The 18,110-nt window shown below is 42.6% G+C and overlaps 1 protein-coding gene across 6 annotated transcripts in view; it reads left to right on the forward strand.

Moving 5' to 3' along the window:
- Nucleotides 1-14,339, forward strand: part of LOC121465348 (amyloid beta precursor protein) — a 225,375-nt gene extending 211,036 nt beyond the window's left edge. For all 6 annotated transcript variants that reach the window (XM_041678578.1, XM_041678580.1, XM_041678577.1 and 3 more), the window contains 3 exons: nucleotides 2,479-2,579; nucleotides 5,366-5,512; nucleotides 13,363-14,339. In XM_041678578.1, the coding sequence (XP_041534512.1) occupies nucleotides 2,479-2,579; nucleotides 5,366-5,512; nucleotides 13,363-13,464 (350 nt within the window). In that variant the 3' untranslated portion in view covers nucleotides 13,465-14,339. The remainder of the gene's footprint in view (nucleotides 1-2,478; nucleotides 2,580-5,365; nucleotides 5,513-13,362) is intronic.
- Nucleotides 14,340-18,110: the final 3,771 nt, after the last annotated feature.

The following is an 18,110-nucleotide window of genomic DNA, read 5'->3' on the forward strand; positions in this document are numbered from 1 at the left end:
AGTCACACACTGACAGCTGAGCTCAATGATCTGATGAACCTCTGGTCTGAGTGCTTTTAAAGGCACCTTGAATTACAGTTAGCTGTCCACTGTTTGGGCTCTCCTGACGTCCTCCTTAGTGCTAGTGTCAGTTAATTTCCAGGGAGCCAGCAGTTGGCATTCCCATTCTGCTCTGCCAGCTGGTGAAGCCCAAGACCGGGGCCAGAACAATTTTTGCCACAACTAAAACTAGCTTAAGCTGGTCTTATCCCCAAGGCTTTTTTAAATGGCACTACTCATTTTATTTTTAAATGATAACGTATTTTTCATCTATAAACATAAAATGTAATATTGAGACTGATTTTACCAAATTCTTATATTGTATAAGGATATATTTGTTATTGCCAAAATAATCAGGCACCCACTCACGCCACCAGCCAATTAATTTTTCACTTTATTTACTTTAATCTAAGTTGTAAAAGACACTTTCATACACTGGCAGGCAAGGGTAATCTGTTTTGAGAGAAGAGCTAATGACATCCTACAGGCCAGGGAAAGCTAAAGTCTTCGCTGCAGCAGTAGCAGTATTAGTCCAAAAGAGATCAATGTAGTAAATTCTGTGGCAACTCAGAAGGAGCAAATGATAAGGTCCCTACTCCCGGGAGCCTGAAATAATGGAAAAACACACTTTGCATATTTAGGAAGATGGGATGACAGAAGACAGAGAGAGATACATGAGGACACACAAGGATGTTTGTGATGAGAGCAGCAAGGACCACATGAGGGTGTGTTACCAGTGAACTCCCTGGAAAGGAGCTTTCCAGAAAGGGGGGTGTAAGATTTAAAACACGTGGGGTGGAAAGGGGGAAAATCCTTCAGAAGATAGCCACCAAAGAGAAAGAATGTATTCACTGGACATGAGGAAGAATCTGCTAAGCCATGTTTATGAACATGGTACTGGCTTGAAAGGTCTGAGGAGCTATGCAGGCTGTACTTTGTGCTCGTAATGAGTCTGCCAAGTATCTAGATCCCTTGTAATCCATTCCTATGATGCCTACATTGCATTAATAACTCCATATGTTGTCTCCACTGGATTAATACCTCCCTGTGTTATTTATATTGGGTTAATATCTCCCTGTGTTGCTGATATGTTTTGATAATGCTATAGCCACACTTTATGAAACCAGCACACATTTGACTCTACTGTACCAAGTTGCTTCTTTCCAGACTTAGATACCCTTCCCAGAATTACCCTGTGCCTTTGCTTTTGAACAATCATTCTTGTCGCTCCAAAACAAAGCAAGGCTGTGAGTTTTGGCTTACTGCTCCCCACCCTCACCCCTCTTTGTTACATCATCATGACGAAGAGGCTGGTTTCTTCCCTTTCACATCTGAAGAGCCAGCATGTTGTAACTTTTAGAATATAGTGTTACCCACAAGCCACGATAGTGACGCTGATTTCTATACATAGTGACTATCACAGCTACTTAACTCCTTCTGGAATGTTTCCAGGGAAAGCAGACTCTGAAAGAGATAAGAAAACACATTAGCGGGCTCTTCACTTGATTTATTAAGCTACCATTCCATTACACCCTATCCCCAACCTTCTCCAGGCCTAACAATCCAGTTTTATGACCCTCAAGAGATATTTTCCTATTGATTTATTTCTTCATTCTATCTTTTTGTTAATCTCCTTGTAATGGCACTCCTAAGTGTGTAGAACGTCTTCTGAAATATATACATGCGAAACAGAAATAAAACATCTTTTCTCTTTAACTTCTAAAACATATTTACATTTTAGTTTTAAGCCTCAAATTATTATTTGAATCATGGCATATTGTAACAGTTGGTCCAAGAATCGTGCATCCATATGTGTAGAGAAGGAAGAATTAAGAAGCATTTTATATGTTGTACGCTCCTGCTTTTTATAGTTAGCAGATGAGGAAATTCCATGTGGTGTGTAAAACTTGAGAGCTAGGATGCTTAGGTCAACGGATTTTGTGACTGGCACTGTTTGCTGTGCATAGACATGTGAACATAATTTATCTGTAATTAGAACAAAACTCCACAGTAACCATTTTGTTCTCCCAGGTCATTAATGGTTTTTCAAAGCTTTGCGTTGGGTTTTTTTTTTCCCTCTGAAGTAATGACAGCCCATAGAAAATGCACACATAATGAACCATAGGCCACTAAAACCAAGTCAACATTTCTCAGGTACAAATTTAACCCAACGTCCCAGCCAGCACCGAGTTTCCTTCCTTCCTTCCCTCCCCTTTAGAATTACAGCATGTGTTTGGCCGTGGGAGTATTGTTTTCAACTTTCTTTAGACATTTTGCTTTATAGGCAGTGGTTAATGGTTTAAGTCTAGGATGTCATTTTTCTTGAAGAAGTTCCTTAATCTATTTTTCTAAATGTTCTGCCCTAGAAAGAAAATTTTGGCAGCCTTTGTCTCGTTGTGTTGCTAATTGATTATCCAACATACTCTGTGTTTCATGTAGGTTCTGGGCTGACAAATATCAAAACGGAAGAAATCTCTGAAGTGAAGATGGATGCAGAGTTTGGACATGATTCAGGATTTGAAGTTCGTCATCAAAAACTGGTATGCAAAATGATTTCCCTCTCCCCACAACTGTGTGTCTGCCCATGCCCAAGTGGCATGGGAGCACTTGGCTCATCCTCTGCCAAACCTGGGAGGGAAAACTAAAACCAAAATGTTTGCCTAGATCATCACAAAGTTCTGAAGAGAAGTAAATGGAGCTCTGTGTGCTGTTCTTTCTGACTAGAAGCAGCTGAGCCCAGCGGACAGTTAAAAGTGCCACGGACTTCAGTGCCGCAGCCACGTCAGCCGATATCCGTGCACTACACTTTCTAGGCAAATAGGTTTCCCAGGCTGAACACATCTAATCCAAATATCCAAAAATGAAAACTCTAGAACTTACTTCCCTACCCATGGCAGGATACCACAAACAAGAAACTTGACACCGTGAGCTTTTGAAAGGTAGTCGCTAAAACTCTATTTAGGCTAGATGTAAACTATGCGTAGCACACATAAATGAATTTTGTTTAGCTTTGGTTCTGATCTCCAGATCAGATCGTCTCCTTACATAAATACAGAAATTACAGAATCCAGATTTCTGAAACCCTTCTGGTCATAACTATTCCCCATCTATCATAGTTTTATTTGAAGAATCAGAGTCTGAAACACACAATCAGTACATGTGTCTTTGGACTTTTTTTTTACGCTGTTTGCTTAACTTCCCATCTGCAAGTAGAGCTTTTCAGTCATCTGTCCAACCCATCCATTCCTCCCACCTCCCAGGACTTCATTTGTCTCAGAAGGGGAAGGAGTGGGGACCCTGTTAGGGTGGGTGGAGGCAGGAGGTGTCCCTGACTCTTCATCTTCCCATTAGTGCCGTCATCAAAAACCTTGGGCAAAGAAGATAGTGGTTTCTTTTAAGACAATGGCATTTTTCTTCCTAATGTTAGAACTGGGATGCATAGAAAAGCAAGTGTCTTCTTCATAGGCACACAGGAATTATATAATTTCCCTGCACTTCAAGTGCACCAAGTCCCAGATTGTTAGAGTTCCTCCCCTGTTATCAGTTATCATAATAAAGGGATAAAGTAAAGAATAAAATTCTTTCATGCATTTGGTGATGAAGCAAAATATGGCAATAAATTTTTTGCAGAGTGATGCTTGATATGTACTCCAGCACTGCTGTTCCTGGAGTAAGTGTGCCTGCAGTCTGATGCCTTTCCAGTGGTTATAAATAAAGTGTATTGATCCTAGTATGAAATTCCGAAAGAAAAAGCCTTTATTGTTTGGCTTCTCATCTCTGAATTATTGTAGCAAATCCAAAGCTGGCTTGGGATTCAGATTTGCATTGATTATTTTTCCAGAAGGAAACTACCGCTTTAGCCATCCGTAGCATAGTTTTCCCTGGCAAGTTTATTGCTGTGTCGGGTATTGTGAAATCAGGGGCGCTCCTGATGTGGCTGGAGCTGGAAGGTTTAAAAACAAAACTGGGGGAACTGCTGAAGGTCTGGGCGCTGGAGCAGAGAGCTGAAGATGAATGCAGAGCCGCGCTTTCCTGAGCCGATGTCATGGACGCCCTTCTGAGTAATTACATGAACTCCTGTAATGCGACAGTGACTAATGGCAGCGGCAGCAATTAGGGGCATCAGCTCCCTCTACTGTGCTAGCTGATAAGATAATGCGCTGTAATTAGTGCAGTGAATATTACAGAATTACAGTATTTCCTTAAAGACATAGGGATATGTCCAGACTCACATTTATTCCTGATTATTTCACTGTAGTATCATTAGCTAATTAATGATTTCCTTTAATAAATATGTTGAGCTAGCATATTTGGCTAGCAAGGGGACTAATTATGAACCACTTCTAATTTTGTTGCAGATGCACCGTGAGTAACATCCGCTTAGAAATTTTTTATCTGCTCTCATTTACTTCATCTTTGCAAATTGCCACCGTGATAGATTTAGCGGTGAAAATCGGTCATTCGCCTGTCTTGAAGCCGCAGTGAAAGGATTATTTAGGGAGCTGTTTTCACTGACTTACATAATGAGTGTGCTGTATGGTTAGGAATAGTCCTTCCCCCTTCCCACCACTTTTTTTATCTACCATAAGATCATCTCTTATATAACAAGATGATTAAAGTGAGGTCTGTATCTGTGATTCCATCTAAGTAGACAAAGCTGAAAAAATAATGGTTTTCTTTTGTAAGGAGCCTAGAGAATACATACATACATACATACATACATACATACATACATATATACATATATATATGAGGATTTATCACAGTGAATAAATTTCTTCTTTGTGATAGTGTCAGAATCCTTCTTGTGTTTAATATAAATGACCAGAGTAAAGCAGTCAATTTCGGTTTCTAGAGACAACATAATACAGTATGAGCTGTTTGTAACTCTGAGATCCTCTTTGCCTATTGCTCTTTGGAAACATTGCACATTTAAAGCACAGAGTCCATTTCATGGTTAACTGAATGTGACTGAGTTATTGCACTATGAAGTAGGCAGCTGGGCTGTCCTTGTCCTTCTGATCACCTCCTGTGTTTCGGGGTATTTATATAGAGAACATACAGGTTTGAAAACTAGCTAAGGGGCAGGAAAGTGCCCACCTGTGTCCAGAACTATGGTGGGCACCTCTGGTTTTTACCAGACGCTCAGCTGTCAAAGAATTTCAGATCCCTGAGACATGCTGGAGAAATTGACTTCTCAGAACCTGGGAAGGCATGCTTTGCTCATTGGTAGGGACCCGCTGCCTCACGGCAGAGGGTCTGCTGAAACTTTACTCCTTCCCGTTTCCCCTCCACTTACAGTTCTTTTCCTTGGCTTGTTTTCAAGGTGTTCTTTGCAGAAGATGTGGGTTCAAACAAAGGTGCCATCATTGGACTCATGGTGGGCGGTGTTGTCATAGCAACAGTGATTGTCATCACCTTGGTGATGCTGAAGAAGAAACAGTACACATCCATCCATCATGGCGTGGTGGAGGTAGGTAGACCTGAAGGGTTATTGGCAAGGATGAGTCAAAGGAAGGACGTACAGGCAAGGAAGCATCCTGAACACTGGCCTAGGGACCACCTGGGAGAAAAACAGTATTCCTCCATGCTGCTCAGGTTCCAGCTATGTCTTACTGTGGTTTTCATCCATTCCAGGTTACTATGAATTTAATGAACACTCACTAACAGTTTATGTTGTTACTTTAACTTATAATTTATAATGAAATTGACCAAAACAAGAGTAATTATAATGCTCAACTTTAAGGAGAAAAAAGTACGTTTTTACTTAAATAACAAAAACAATATCAAAAGTCAGAAAGGGTAATTAAGAAGGGTAGGTGTTTACTTTTTGACAAAAATATTAAAACCTATACGTTCATTCCTGGTTTTTGTTTGTTTTGTTTGGGCCCTTAAGTAATCTGGTCTTTGAGTAGAACCAGCCTATTACAAATAACCTTGGTAATTAATCATTACTAATTTTTAGCAATGACTCTTACTATTGCTGTGAAACACTGAGATAGGAAAGATGTACGCTGAGGCCCCCACAATGTATGTGCTAGACAGATAGTCTTTCTACCCACAGGCCAGCCAAGGAGGGATATTTAGTACAGAAGTCGATTTATGTCATCAAAACGTGCAGGGTTCAAATGCAGCTACTTCCACTCCCGATGTGGGGAAGAAAGAGCAAAAGGCAGGACACATTCACAAACAAGATCTTTCTATGAATTTAAGGAACACTTGTGGTGATAGAGAACTCTTAAGGATTCACTATGTGTGTAACTTTTAGATAGTTAATAGTGTAGGTGTTCTAGAACTGAAAGAGCTCTGGCCAAACCCATGTCATTTTATAGATGAGAGAAAACTAAATCGAATAAAAAGATTGGCACAGCACCGAACTTAGTATGGCCCAGGCTCCCCTATACAATGGATGTCGCTTTCTATCGGAGGCCCGTGTTAAGCATCTCAGTAAACCCAGAGAAAGTGCCCCAAGCCATCCTTTATCATCTGAGGGTAGGGATCATTTGGTAAACTCCAGTGAAGGAGAGCCAGAATTCTCACTTTCATCAGAGTTTAGCGTCTCCTCAGCTTGTTCCTGGGGAAGCTCATGGGATTGTTGTAGGTTTTAATTTCTTGGTTTTGCTGATGTGGACAAACTAAAGACCAGTGTCTTGGGTGAGACCCAGGAAACTGTGGTCTTTTGACCTGAATATTTTACAAACTAGAGTATAAATGCATGTTTTTCAAGACAAGCGGTAACCCTGGGTCTGGAGGCATACTCAGGCAGTAGAGTGTTTGCCTCACAAGCGTAAGGACCCGAGAGTAAATCTATAATACCCGCCTCCATAAAAGACACAGCAGTGAATGCGTATGATGCCAGCACTGGGGGAAGAGAGAAAGGTGAACCTGAGAGGTTGCTGGAATCGGCAAGCTCCAGGTTCAGGGAGAGACCCTGTGTCAAAAAACAAAGTGGAGAGCATTGAGGAAGACACCTGACCTCAACCTTTGGCTTTTGCACATGTATGTACACAGAACGTGTACACACGCACATGCTCAGATAGCCAAATTTGGGGTTTTGCTCTTTCTATAGTAAACCTAAGTTTGTCCTTCAAACACTGACAAACATTATTTCTGATACATCTTTCTCCTGTTTCTAGACATCTGCTTTTTTTTTTAACTTCAGTCCCCTACTTGCATATGTGAATGATTCAAAAACTCCTATGAATTTCATTAATAGAATTCTGTTTAAATGGTCTTAAATTGGTGACTCTGTCCAGGGTGGGACTTCCTGTCTAAAAAATGTCTGTCAAATGCCCATCTTGATGCCACAGCTAGAGCCTATCTCCACTTGCTATGGCTGCCATAGAGAGTACCACAGACTGAGTGGATTACACAACAAAAATGCATTTTCCTGCCAGTGATAGAACTTAGAAGTCTGTGATCTCAGGGTCGGCAGCATTGGTTTCATCAGATGCCTCTCTCCTTGGTTTCTAAATATCTGTCTTGCTAAGGTCCTTACATGGTTTCCCGCAGCTCTTACTGTGTCCTGATCCCATCCTCTAAGGTACCAGTCAGAACTGGGCTACAGTCCACCCTCACGGCTTTGTAGTTGCTGCTTTCAGCTTTGACATCCTATCTTCTAATGCAGCTACAATCTGAAGACTTTGATAAGGACACAATGATGCCCAGGAAAGCTGCACAAAAAAGCGATGCTTCCACCAGAACTCTGTTCCTGCTGATAGATGAAAATCCCCCACAGGCTTCAGCGCTAACACATAGTACTAATGCTGCTTCCTTTGAGTTGCTTTCTGAGCAGGCCCAGAGTTGCAGAAAGGATACCTCTCCCCACCAGGAAAACCAAGTCTCTAAGCACCCTTCCTGCAGCCTGGGCCAAGTGTTTCTTTTTGTCAGTTAGCAATAGATGGCTCTTCAGAATGACATAGGAAAGAGGTTGACATGCTGACCAGATTCTAAGGAACCGGAAGTCATTCTCTGAGCTGGGGCATCCCAGGGGAAGATTGCTGTTCAGTGTGTCCAAATGGTGTCTTCTTGGATACCTAGACATGGCCTGAATTTTCTCTTGATTCCCTCTAGAGTCTTTTTGTCCTAGAGAAGGATGCTGAGGAGAGTCTGAAAACGCCCTTTCCCTTTTAGAGCCTATGTTTTTGTCCAGCTCTGGTTTTGAGTCTGCATTTGGCCAGAGGGTTGAAATAGAACTTGCTTGTTCTGTTGCCTGTATCCGTTGCCCTTGGGGAGGTGTCATTTAGCTGAAGTGGTAGGAGCAGGCCACCAAGAGTTGCTGTTCAGCCTGGGATACCAGTAGTGAGACACACTGCCTGAGTTTCACACTCAAGGCCCCTTTGCTAGTGCCTAGAGTGTGCACTGCATGTTTCTGATCCTCCCCTGCCTAACTTACGGGCGCTGTTCACACTCAGTAACAGTGTGTACACAGCCAGGGGTCGAGCCAACTGCAGAGCAAAATTATTTTGGGAAAACAATGCATCTAAACGTGAATAGCTCATTCACTAAATAATCACTGCAGCGACTATTTGCATTTAGATAGTATTTGGAATTATAAGTCATAGTCATCTGGGGGCACTTAAAGAATACAGGAGAATGTGTGTAGGTTATATGCAAATGCCAGGCTTTATTAGGTAAGGAACTTCATCCTTCATCTTTGGCTTTGGAGCCAACCTCCTGTGTATGTAAGCAACCCTCTATGTAGAAATAGCTTTATTCCTAGCACTGGTTAATTTCCTTCGCAGATGAGTAGACCTGCCTCAGTAAGAACAAACCAGAGTAATGAGTGGATCCAGTGTCCTGATAACTCGAGACATCACCATTGTATTTCACACCACCAGGGCATGATGGGAGCATGTGCTTCCAAAGCAGCTCTGTTCTTTTAATGAGAGACTCCCCTGGGTCACAGAGGTAACAAGCCCAGGGAAATCGTGGCGGGAGAGGGGACATGCAAACAAGCCTAGTGTCTTTTACTGACACAGTAGATAGTCATCAGAAATGAGCAGTTGGTTTTAGTTTATTACAAAGTAAGAAATAAATATTGACTTAATGATTTGCTTAGCTTGACGCCGGAGATTCATTCTACCAGGTATGTCTCCTGATGTGGTAACTGGAACGAGTCATGACGTCATGCCCCTTGAGTGTAATGCTTCGTAAACAGGCCTGAGATTCAGTCTGTTACTGGTGGCAGAACATCCTCGTGCCACCTCCGTTACCCATCTCTGCACTGAGGTTCATTGTCAGCGATGTTGGAAATGTACATATGGACCATAGATCTTCAGTACCCCCGGAGAGAAATTTCAGCTCAAAAAGCATGAAGCCACACTGTCTCTTTATTGTAGAATGTAAAGAAACTCTGCCGGTCCTGGCTCCGAGGAAGACACTGCACCTCCCTGCTCCCATACCCCCAGTCATTTCCTCAATGACCCAAATAAGAAAAGTTGTTTATTTAACTTTTCACAGAATCATGCCAAATGACCTTTCTCCTGAGGATTGTGTTGTCATACTGGTGACATCATAGAAGCGTGACCTTAGAGGTCCTTTCTTCCTGGGAACGTGGGTGCAAGGGCAGCCACCAACCTGGGGAGTCAGATCACTCAGAGAGACTTGGGGTTAAATGAGAAGCAAACTTCTGGTTTACAGATTTCTTCCAGGCAGCAGCAAGAGGAGGAACTGGAAGGGCGAAAGAAAACATCCAAGAACTAAGCAAGGAGGTCCTGAGCCCACCTGCAGAAATACTTAACATTGGCTATGACTGTAACTAAGCTACCTAGATAGGGATGGAACCATAATTACAAAAATGAACACGCTCAGGATTGGACAGAAAGTCAGCACTGGAAGGCGTGGAAAGAATAGGAAAGTGGCCTGGCAAGAGCGGAAGAGTCCTCCGCCAGGCGGCAGTGTTGGCGCACACCTCCCAGGACTCAGGAGGCAGAGGCAAGCGGATCTCTGTGAGTTCAAGGCCAGCCTGGGCTACAAAGCAAGTTCTGAGACAGCCAGAGCTGTTACACAGAGAAAACCCTGTCTCGAAAAACAGACAAGCAAAAATAATAAAAATAGTCTTAAGTGTCCTCTTGGGGAATGTCGGGGGAGGAGGGATTTAGGTCCAGTGATGGAGTGCTTGCCTGGCATGCACTGGGTTCAGTCTTCAGCACGTTGATTCTGCTTCTTCAAGGTGTTTGTGCTGGATAGGCTCAGCTTTACAGTGTCATCATCGCCAGTGACCATTGAAGCCACGTACTGTCCAAACGACAGTATCCTATACCTAAAACCAGGCTCACCGCTGATCAGTCCCTCTCTTGTTTAGTCCAGACATCCGGGGAGAGAATGTTCATTAGTGTGATGCCCATATTTTCTTCTCCAACAAGGAGATATTCCTTCCCTGAAAGAGGAGATTCCTTCCCCCGTCTCATGCTGTGGTATCGTTCCTTCTAGAACTCTACCACCAACTCAAGCTGCCTCAGCTCAGTGTTGATTGACGGAAACAGTATTAGGATGTCCACGCCATATCTGGTGATAGAAGGATTGGCACGGTGCCTGTGGTAGCTTTGCCAGTGAGGAAGGGATTAAGGACCCTTGCTATGAGGAAGGTTCACCCCTGCTCTGTTTAGCTGGAGATTTCCCTGCAGACATGACTATTCGCTTCCAGCATTCAAGAGGACTGGGGATTAAAAGGTACCATTTAGACTCCTCTCCTCAGGTGCTGTTTGTAAGAGCAATTCCTTCGGACACTCAGAACACTGTAAACACTGAGAGCCAAGCTGCCCCATAGCAGGAATCCTGAACACTTCTGCTTCCCAACAGCAAGGGGCATCAAGGATTAATACATAAAACAAACCAAGAAAAAAAGAGGGAATTGAGATGCCAGGCCTGAGCCCTGGGTCTCTGGCGGGGTTCCCTTGAGCATTTGCTCTGGAGTTTGAAGAGAGGAAACTAAATAACTGTATTAAACGGGCAGGTGTTCTGCAGTTCTTGGAAAATGCAAATTACTGTGGACAGGCAGTGTGAGGGCTGCAGCTCCTCCTCGAGGTATATATTCTAACACCCAGCTGTTGTGTGCGTTTCTCTGTACTGAGAAACAGCAGCTTCGTGCTTAATCTCCAAAGGAAGATTTGTTTTTAATTCCCTTATTAGGAATCTCAATTATGGGGTAATACAAAGTGTGGGGGGATGCCCAAATTAAAATGACACATGATTGCAGACAGGCTGGTCCCTACCAGGCAGACTTCAAGAGTGACTGAATGCCCCATTTTGGAAGTTAATCTGTAGGGAGAAGACATTTGAACTAGCAAGCCTGTGGCCAATTACACAATTGCCAATTAAATCAAGGTGACCTCATTTGTTGACAACAGTGCAGACCGCAGGAAACTGGAAGAGATGGGAGAACACACTTGTGTGTTAGTCCCCAAGGGCAGTGTTGTCTTTGAGCGCTGGCTCTAAGGTAGCAGCACCTGTTCTAGGAGGAAACACCCAGATCCCTGGAATAACCTGGGGACAAGGGTGCAGGCTGCTCTCACGGGAGGGAAGAAGGGAACAGCTCCCGTCTGAAAAGAAGTCAGGGACAATAAGCAGAAGGAGCTGCCTGTGCAGGAGAGCTTGGAAGTGATTGTGTCATGAAGTCTGTCTCGTGCCCAGGCTAAAAGAAGTCACTGGTTCTGTGAGATGGGATCACATAGTGGCTATGAAGGATTTAATGTCTATGAGGCTCATGTGTTGGAGTAAGGCCGCTAGTTAGTTCCCGGATGCTTAGCCCCAAAATAATCACACAGAACCTGTATTAATTAAAACACTGCTTGGCCCATTAGCTCTAGCTTCTTATTGGCTACCTCTTACATATTAATTTAACCCATCTCCATTAATCTGTGTATCTCCACGTGGCTGTGGCTTACTGGCTAAAGTTCCAGCATCTATCTCTGGTGGGGCTACATGGCTTCTCTCTGACTCCACCCTCTTTCTCCTTGCCTACCTCTATTCTTTCGCCCTGTCAGGCCAAGGCAGCTTCTTTATTCACCTATGGTATTCACAGCATATAGAGGGGAATCCCACATCAGTCATGACCCATCTATGTAGGTCCATGCACACACACCTGGTAGCTCAGCATTGACGTTTTTCCCCCTGCATTGGGGTTTAGGAGCCACCACTGCAGTGAGGCAGCCACACGGGCAGTATCAGAGAAGAAAACACTGGGTAAATTGCCAGATGTCACTTGGCAATGCTCAGCAATGAGAAATGGGATCCACCTGAGGTTGCAAGGTCAATTCAGTCTTGGACAGAATAAGAAAGATCCCTTTGAAATACGGCCCCTAGAAGATGCCTTAACTTTTCTGGGGAAAACATGCTTTATTCTGTGTGCATCTGAACAAATTCTCTTCATTGCCCTTTTTAATTCAGCAGACTTAAGCAAGCACCTCCCCTTCTCCTCACGGGGAGAAGCAGTGCAGTATAGGAACAAGAACAGCCATTAGCTACCATAAAAAGATAAGAGTGCCCTGCAGAGACTGTCAGCCTGCGTGGCTCTGAGAGACAATATCTGAGGGAAAGCATGTTTATAAGGCTGACCTATCTTACAGGTGAACCCCAAGGTAGTCACTAACAGAATCCCTGTGATGGTTTAGCTGGCTGTAGTTGCTATGCATCTTAGGGTTCAGGGGTGTGGGGAGCGTGTGTGTGTGTGTCTGTCTGTCTGTGTGTGTCCATGCATGCAGTTCTTGCCCTGAATCCAACCTCCAGCATTGCAAATTATATATGTGTAAGTATGTTAATGAGACATATATAAAATATGTGTGTTATATATAATATGTAAGTCAGCATTTCTCTACATGGATTTCCTTCTTCATGTCAGGTGATACCCCCTTTTATACATATGCTATCACTTTAATTAGTAGGTTCTCAGAACTCTCTAACATTTCTACAGATATAAAATCATATTGAAAGTCGAAGATACTCGGAACCACGGAGAGCTGAGTATTCTATTCTGCACGGATCAAAGCGTCACTCACAGTGCCCTCCGTGTGATACTCTTTCTAGCTCACCAGCCCTTGTCTTCAGTGTTCGCTGTTTGTTTCAGCCTAGGGGCCCTGCGCAAACCCGAGTACTCGCGTCAAGATTATCAGCACCACCTAGCGGCTAGATGCAGCATCGGCATAAGCCTTTGGCTCTGCCATGTGGAGTCAAAAGTTGAGGGGGAACGAGGGTAAAATAGTGGCTATTATGCACTTTGGGCAAAAGAAAAGTACACACACTCTGCCCTTTTACTGCATAGTATTGCCGTGCTCCCTTAAAGTGTCTTGTATTGTAAACTCGAGTCTCGTACTTGCTTTCTAGGTTGACGCCGCGGTGACCCCGGAGGAGCGCCACCTCTCCAAAATGCAGCAGAATGGATACGAGAATCCAACCTACAAGTTCTTTGAGCAGATGCAGAACTAGACCACCGCCACAGCAGCAGCCTCTGAACTTGGACAGCAAAACCATTGCTTCACTACCCATCGGTGTTCATTTATAAAATAACGTGGAAAGAAACAAGCCCTTCTGTTTTCTTTACTCATCATTGCCTTTTGACAGCCGTGCTGTAACACAAGTAGATGCCTGAACTTGAATTAATATACAAATCAGTAATGTATTCTCTTTCTCTCTTTACATTCTGGTCTCTACACTACATTATTAATGGGTTTTGTGTACTGTAAAAAAAATTAGCTGTATCAAACTAGTGCATGAATAGATTCTCTCCTGATTATTTATCAGACACATAGCCCCTTAGCCCGTTGTATATTATTCTTGTGGTTTGTGACCCAACTAACTCCTACTTGAAATACGCTTTAAAAATCGATGGGGGATGCTTTGTGTGAGCGTGGGCGTTTAGCTGCTTCTCTTGTCTAAGCATTCTTTTCCTGGTCACTATGCATTTTAAACATTTTTAAGTATTCCAAATGATTTTAGAAAATTTTTTTTTCCATGATTGCATTTTACTGTACAGATTGCTGCTTCTGCTCTCTTTGTGGCATAGGATGCGAGGATCCACATTGATTTCTTTGTGCCTGTTTCATGTGCACACATTAGGCATTGAGAATTTGAACTTTTTTTTGTCCATGTATCTTTGGATCTTTGATAAAAAATAAAAAAAAAAAATCCCTGTTCATCGTAAGCACTTTTACGGGTTGGGGGGAGGGAGTCTTCTGCTGGTCTCAAATTACCAAGAATTCTCCAAAAATAATTTTCTGCAGGATGATTGTACAGAACCATTGCTTATGCCATGATAGCTTTCTACACTGTATTACATAAATAAATTAAATAAAATAACTCCAGGCAAGACTCTCTTTTTTTTTATATAGCGGTGATTGTGGACATTGAGTAGTGAAAGTACCGTGGGGTGTGAGAGAACTAGGCTGGCTCCATTGTATTTCCAGTCTGAAACACTTCAACAGTGCTACGAGACAATGCACACCAAGAAGAGAAGGAGGAAGTAGAGAGGCCACCGAGACAGTGCCTCTAAGCATTCTACAATTTGTTTAAAACGGTGTTTTCATGAAACTAAATATGTTGTCAGAGGGGCACCATCGTACTGGTGTGGTTCTGTGGCCTTAAAACTGGAAAGAGGGCTTGTTTTATTCCTTGACTTACTTGACATGGTACCCCACTGTATTACTCATCTTCTGTTGCTGGGACCAAAGCTACTAATGGGAGAAAGGGTTTACTGTGGGTCCAGGAGAAAAGAGTCCATCCTGACTGGGAGAGCATAGCGGCAGCGGCATGAGGAAGAGATGTCTTTACCCCAGAGTGACAAAAGGCAGGCAATAAGAGACAAAGAGGTAGAGCAGGAGAAAGAAGGGGAAGGGAGCAAAGGAGGGGTAAGGGTTTTGTCTCAGAGGGACAAAGAACTGCCTCTGGATAGAGAGGAGACAGGAACAGCCCATAGGAAAATGGCAGTTTACAGAGGTAAAAGGGCAAACCCGTGTTGGGATGAGGTGTTTAATTTTGAATGGATTGATTAATTAGGGCAGCCACAGGTGGCTTTTGGTTGCTAGACTTCAATACTTTGGTAATATTGAAGTAGTCAGCCTCAGGAGGCTGCAACTAAATAAGAGGCTAGACCTTGGTGGCTAGCTCCCTCATCTAGGAGTCTGGAGAGATGGCTCATAACCATCTGTAACTCTAGTTAAAAGGGATATGATGTTTCCTTCTGCTACCTGTGAATAGTAGGCATGTACACGGTTCACATACACACATAGAGACAAACACTGATACATATAAAATGAAAATAGATATACTTTCAAAAAGAAAAAAGAATGCTGAGTCTTGAGGCAGGTTCAAGCTCCACTGGGTCTCAGTTTTCTCATTTGTGAAATAAGATAATAATAGGATCTTCTAGAGTAGTTGTAAAGATTAATTTTATTTATTTATAGTGTTTAGGATGATAGTGTCAAAGAGAAATACAACAAAAAATGAAATAAAAGGGTATCTTATGTAGAATTCCGAATTGGTTTCCAAAATAAAGAAGTCCCTTTCTCATTAGTGGTGAATAAGAGTATCTCTGCAGTGCCTCTAGAACTAAGAGGAACTCGAATAACATGTGGGTCACCAAGAGCAAATGATAAAAAGACTAATTTTTGAAGATTTTGATACGTTCTGAGTCAGTTCTCTTCCCTTGCCTCCTCCTTCCCCGCAAACATTTTGGTAGGAAAATTGAGTACAAATCACTTATGGAATAGTAGCCCTTTCATTATTTCGTCGACTATACTTGCAGCTCATATCAGAAAATGAAGCCCCACAGTGGTGATTAAAGAAACAAATGCTACTCTCCAGCAGCTAACCCTTTCTGGGGCCAACCAGAACCTCATTTCAAACATTACTTTACTTGACAAGGCTTTACAGTAATTTCAAGAATAAACGACTCTCGTTGCTAATAAGTTTCCTTGAGCAATCAAGTTTTCCTTGTTTGTGCAAGCACTGCCTTCCCGCGAACTGAGTTCTTTCTAAGCAGAACTCTGTTTCTCTAAACTAGGAAGCTTTCTTAGTGCTCACAAACTCCAAACTCCTTCCTTTAATTGGAGAGATGGCCACTCCTGCCTCAATGTTTTTCGTTCATTGAAAACAATTAGTGAGGACCACTATGTGCCCTCAGAGAATGTCTTAGACTAGGAATGCGTCCATCTAGAAGACAAGAGCAGCATGTGGCCCTACTCTTGACACCTTGCAAATTAAGTCTCTGTATAATCACCAACACTCTAAACAGTAGCTGAAGCAATTGTGTTTTTCTTTTGACTCAAAGCAGTTTGGGCAGAGCTCTATAGGAATGACACTAACAGAGGAAGTTTATTTTGGTTAATTCCCCCATGGTAATTTCCAAATACCTGACAAAAGCAATGTAAGAAAACATTTGTCTGTGGTTGAAGAGTCTAGTTGCCTGAGTGTGAAGCCGCTGGTCATGCTGCGTCTGCAGTGAGGAAGAAGAGAGAGATAAATGCTGGGTTCAGCTCACTTCTTTATGTTCAGACTGCGACCTCTGAATGGTACCTCCCATGGTTAGGTTGACTCTTACCATCCCAATTAACTCAGCCTAGAAACAGGGAGTTTGCCCTTAGCTCATGCATGTTGTCATGTGGCTTGAGCCCTCTCCTAGCATGCTGGCTCAGCTCCAAAGGCAAACATGCTGAAGAGATACAGAAACTACATCTTTTTATGCTCTTGACTTGGAAATTCCTCAACATCACTTCTCTCCTGCCCAGTTGGTATGAAAGAGTATGAAAGACCTGCCTGTGGATCAAAGGGAAGAGACACAGGCTCTGCCTCTGGATAAGAAAGATGATAAAGAACCTTAAAATATATAACAAAAAAGACCACATTAAGACTATCCACATAGCCTGTTAACCCACACGTCACTTGAGCAGTCAAGCATACCTAACCTACAATGAAGGAGTGCCTTGATTCCCTCGAACAGGACAATTGCTTTCTACGTCCTCCAGTCTGGACACATTTCCTGAGCTCCAGATTTCCAACTGCCTGCTGCCATCTCCATTTGAATATTTCTGAGACATCACAGCCAACAACAGACTCCAGATGTCTTGTTCTCCCTCCTTTCTCCCTCCACAATCAACAACTCAATTCTTCCAGACGCTGAAGACAAAAACAAAACTGCTGCCCATTATCCATTCGTCTTATGCCCTGTCTCCTTGATAAAATGTCAATCATTGTGATGTTTTTACCTGTCCATGCTTCTTAAAATTAAACTGCTTGCAACTAAAGCATTTCTTTCCCTCTGGTTTTTTTTTTGGGGGGGGGGGTCCGCTCTTTGGGTCACATCTATTTCTCTCTCCTATATTGCCCTCTCTTTTTCCAAGGACTTTTCTTTCACTACATGAATGTAGGGTTTTTATTTGTTTTCTTCGGGGATGTATCCCGAGTACTCAGGATGGCTTTCAGCATGAAGATGGCTAAGTGTATGTTTGAGGAATATATGAATGATTCTAAGTTGGTGCACTTTAAAAAACAGCACAAAGAAGTGATCAGAAGGTGAAAAAAAAATGAGAAAGAGAATTACATCGATTACATACAAATGTAGATAGAAACTATAAAGAAAAGTAACATAACCATGTATTGTGTCTTGCTTTCTCAAGATCTATTCATGGAACAAAGAGTTTTAAGTGCTCTGATCTGCTAAATGCACCTATAAAACAATGTCTATGTCCATTTCCTATGTGGGTCTGAAGGAGATGGGTTGGGAGGACCTGGCGGACAACAGAGACTGCCAAAGAAGCTCGTGCAGGAAAAGCAAAGCTCCTAAACTGCCAGTTTTAACTACAGGCAGCTCCCATTTCACAGCAAGCAACAGAGTCCTAACAATGAGAAAAGGAAAGAAACCGTTTGATGAAAATTATACCTATTACTGAAGGATTTTACTTCAGCTTAGAAATTATGATAAATGCTTTGGTGAATTACACAGGACCCTGAAACATAGCTACTTAATGGGAAAGAGAAAAATGACAAGCTCGAAGAAACACATACATCTCAGAAGCATTTATGCAAAGGCAAACGGTATCGAATGTGCAATAGGCTTTAGGAACTGAGGAAATAAAGCT

Source organism: Microtus oregoni, unplaced genomic scaffold (genome assembly GCF_018167655.1).
Source record: "Microtus oregoni isolate MIOR12 unplaced genomic scaffold, Mior012 000030F_ref0000283, whole genome shotgun sequence".
Lineage (NCBI taxonomy): Eukaryota > Metazoa > Chordata > Mammalia > Rodentia > Cricetidae > Microtus > Microtus oregoni.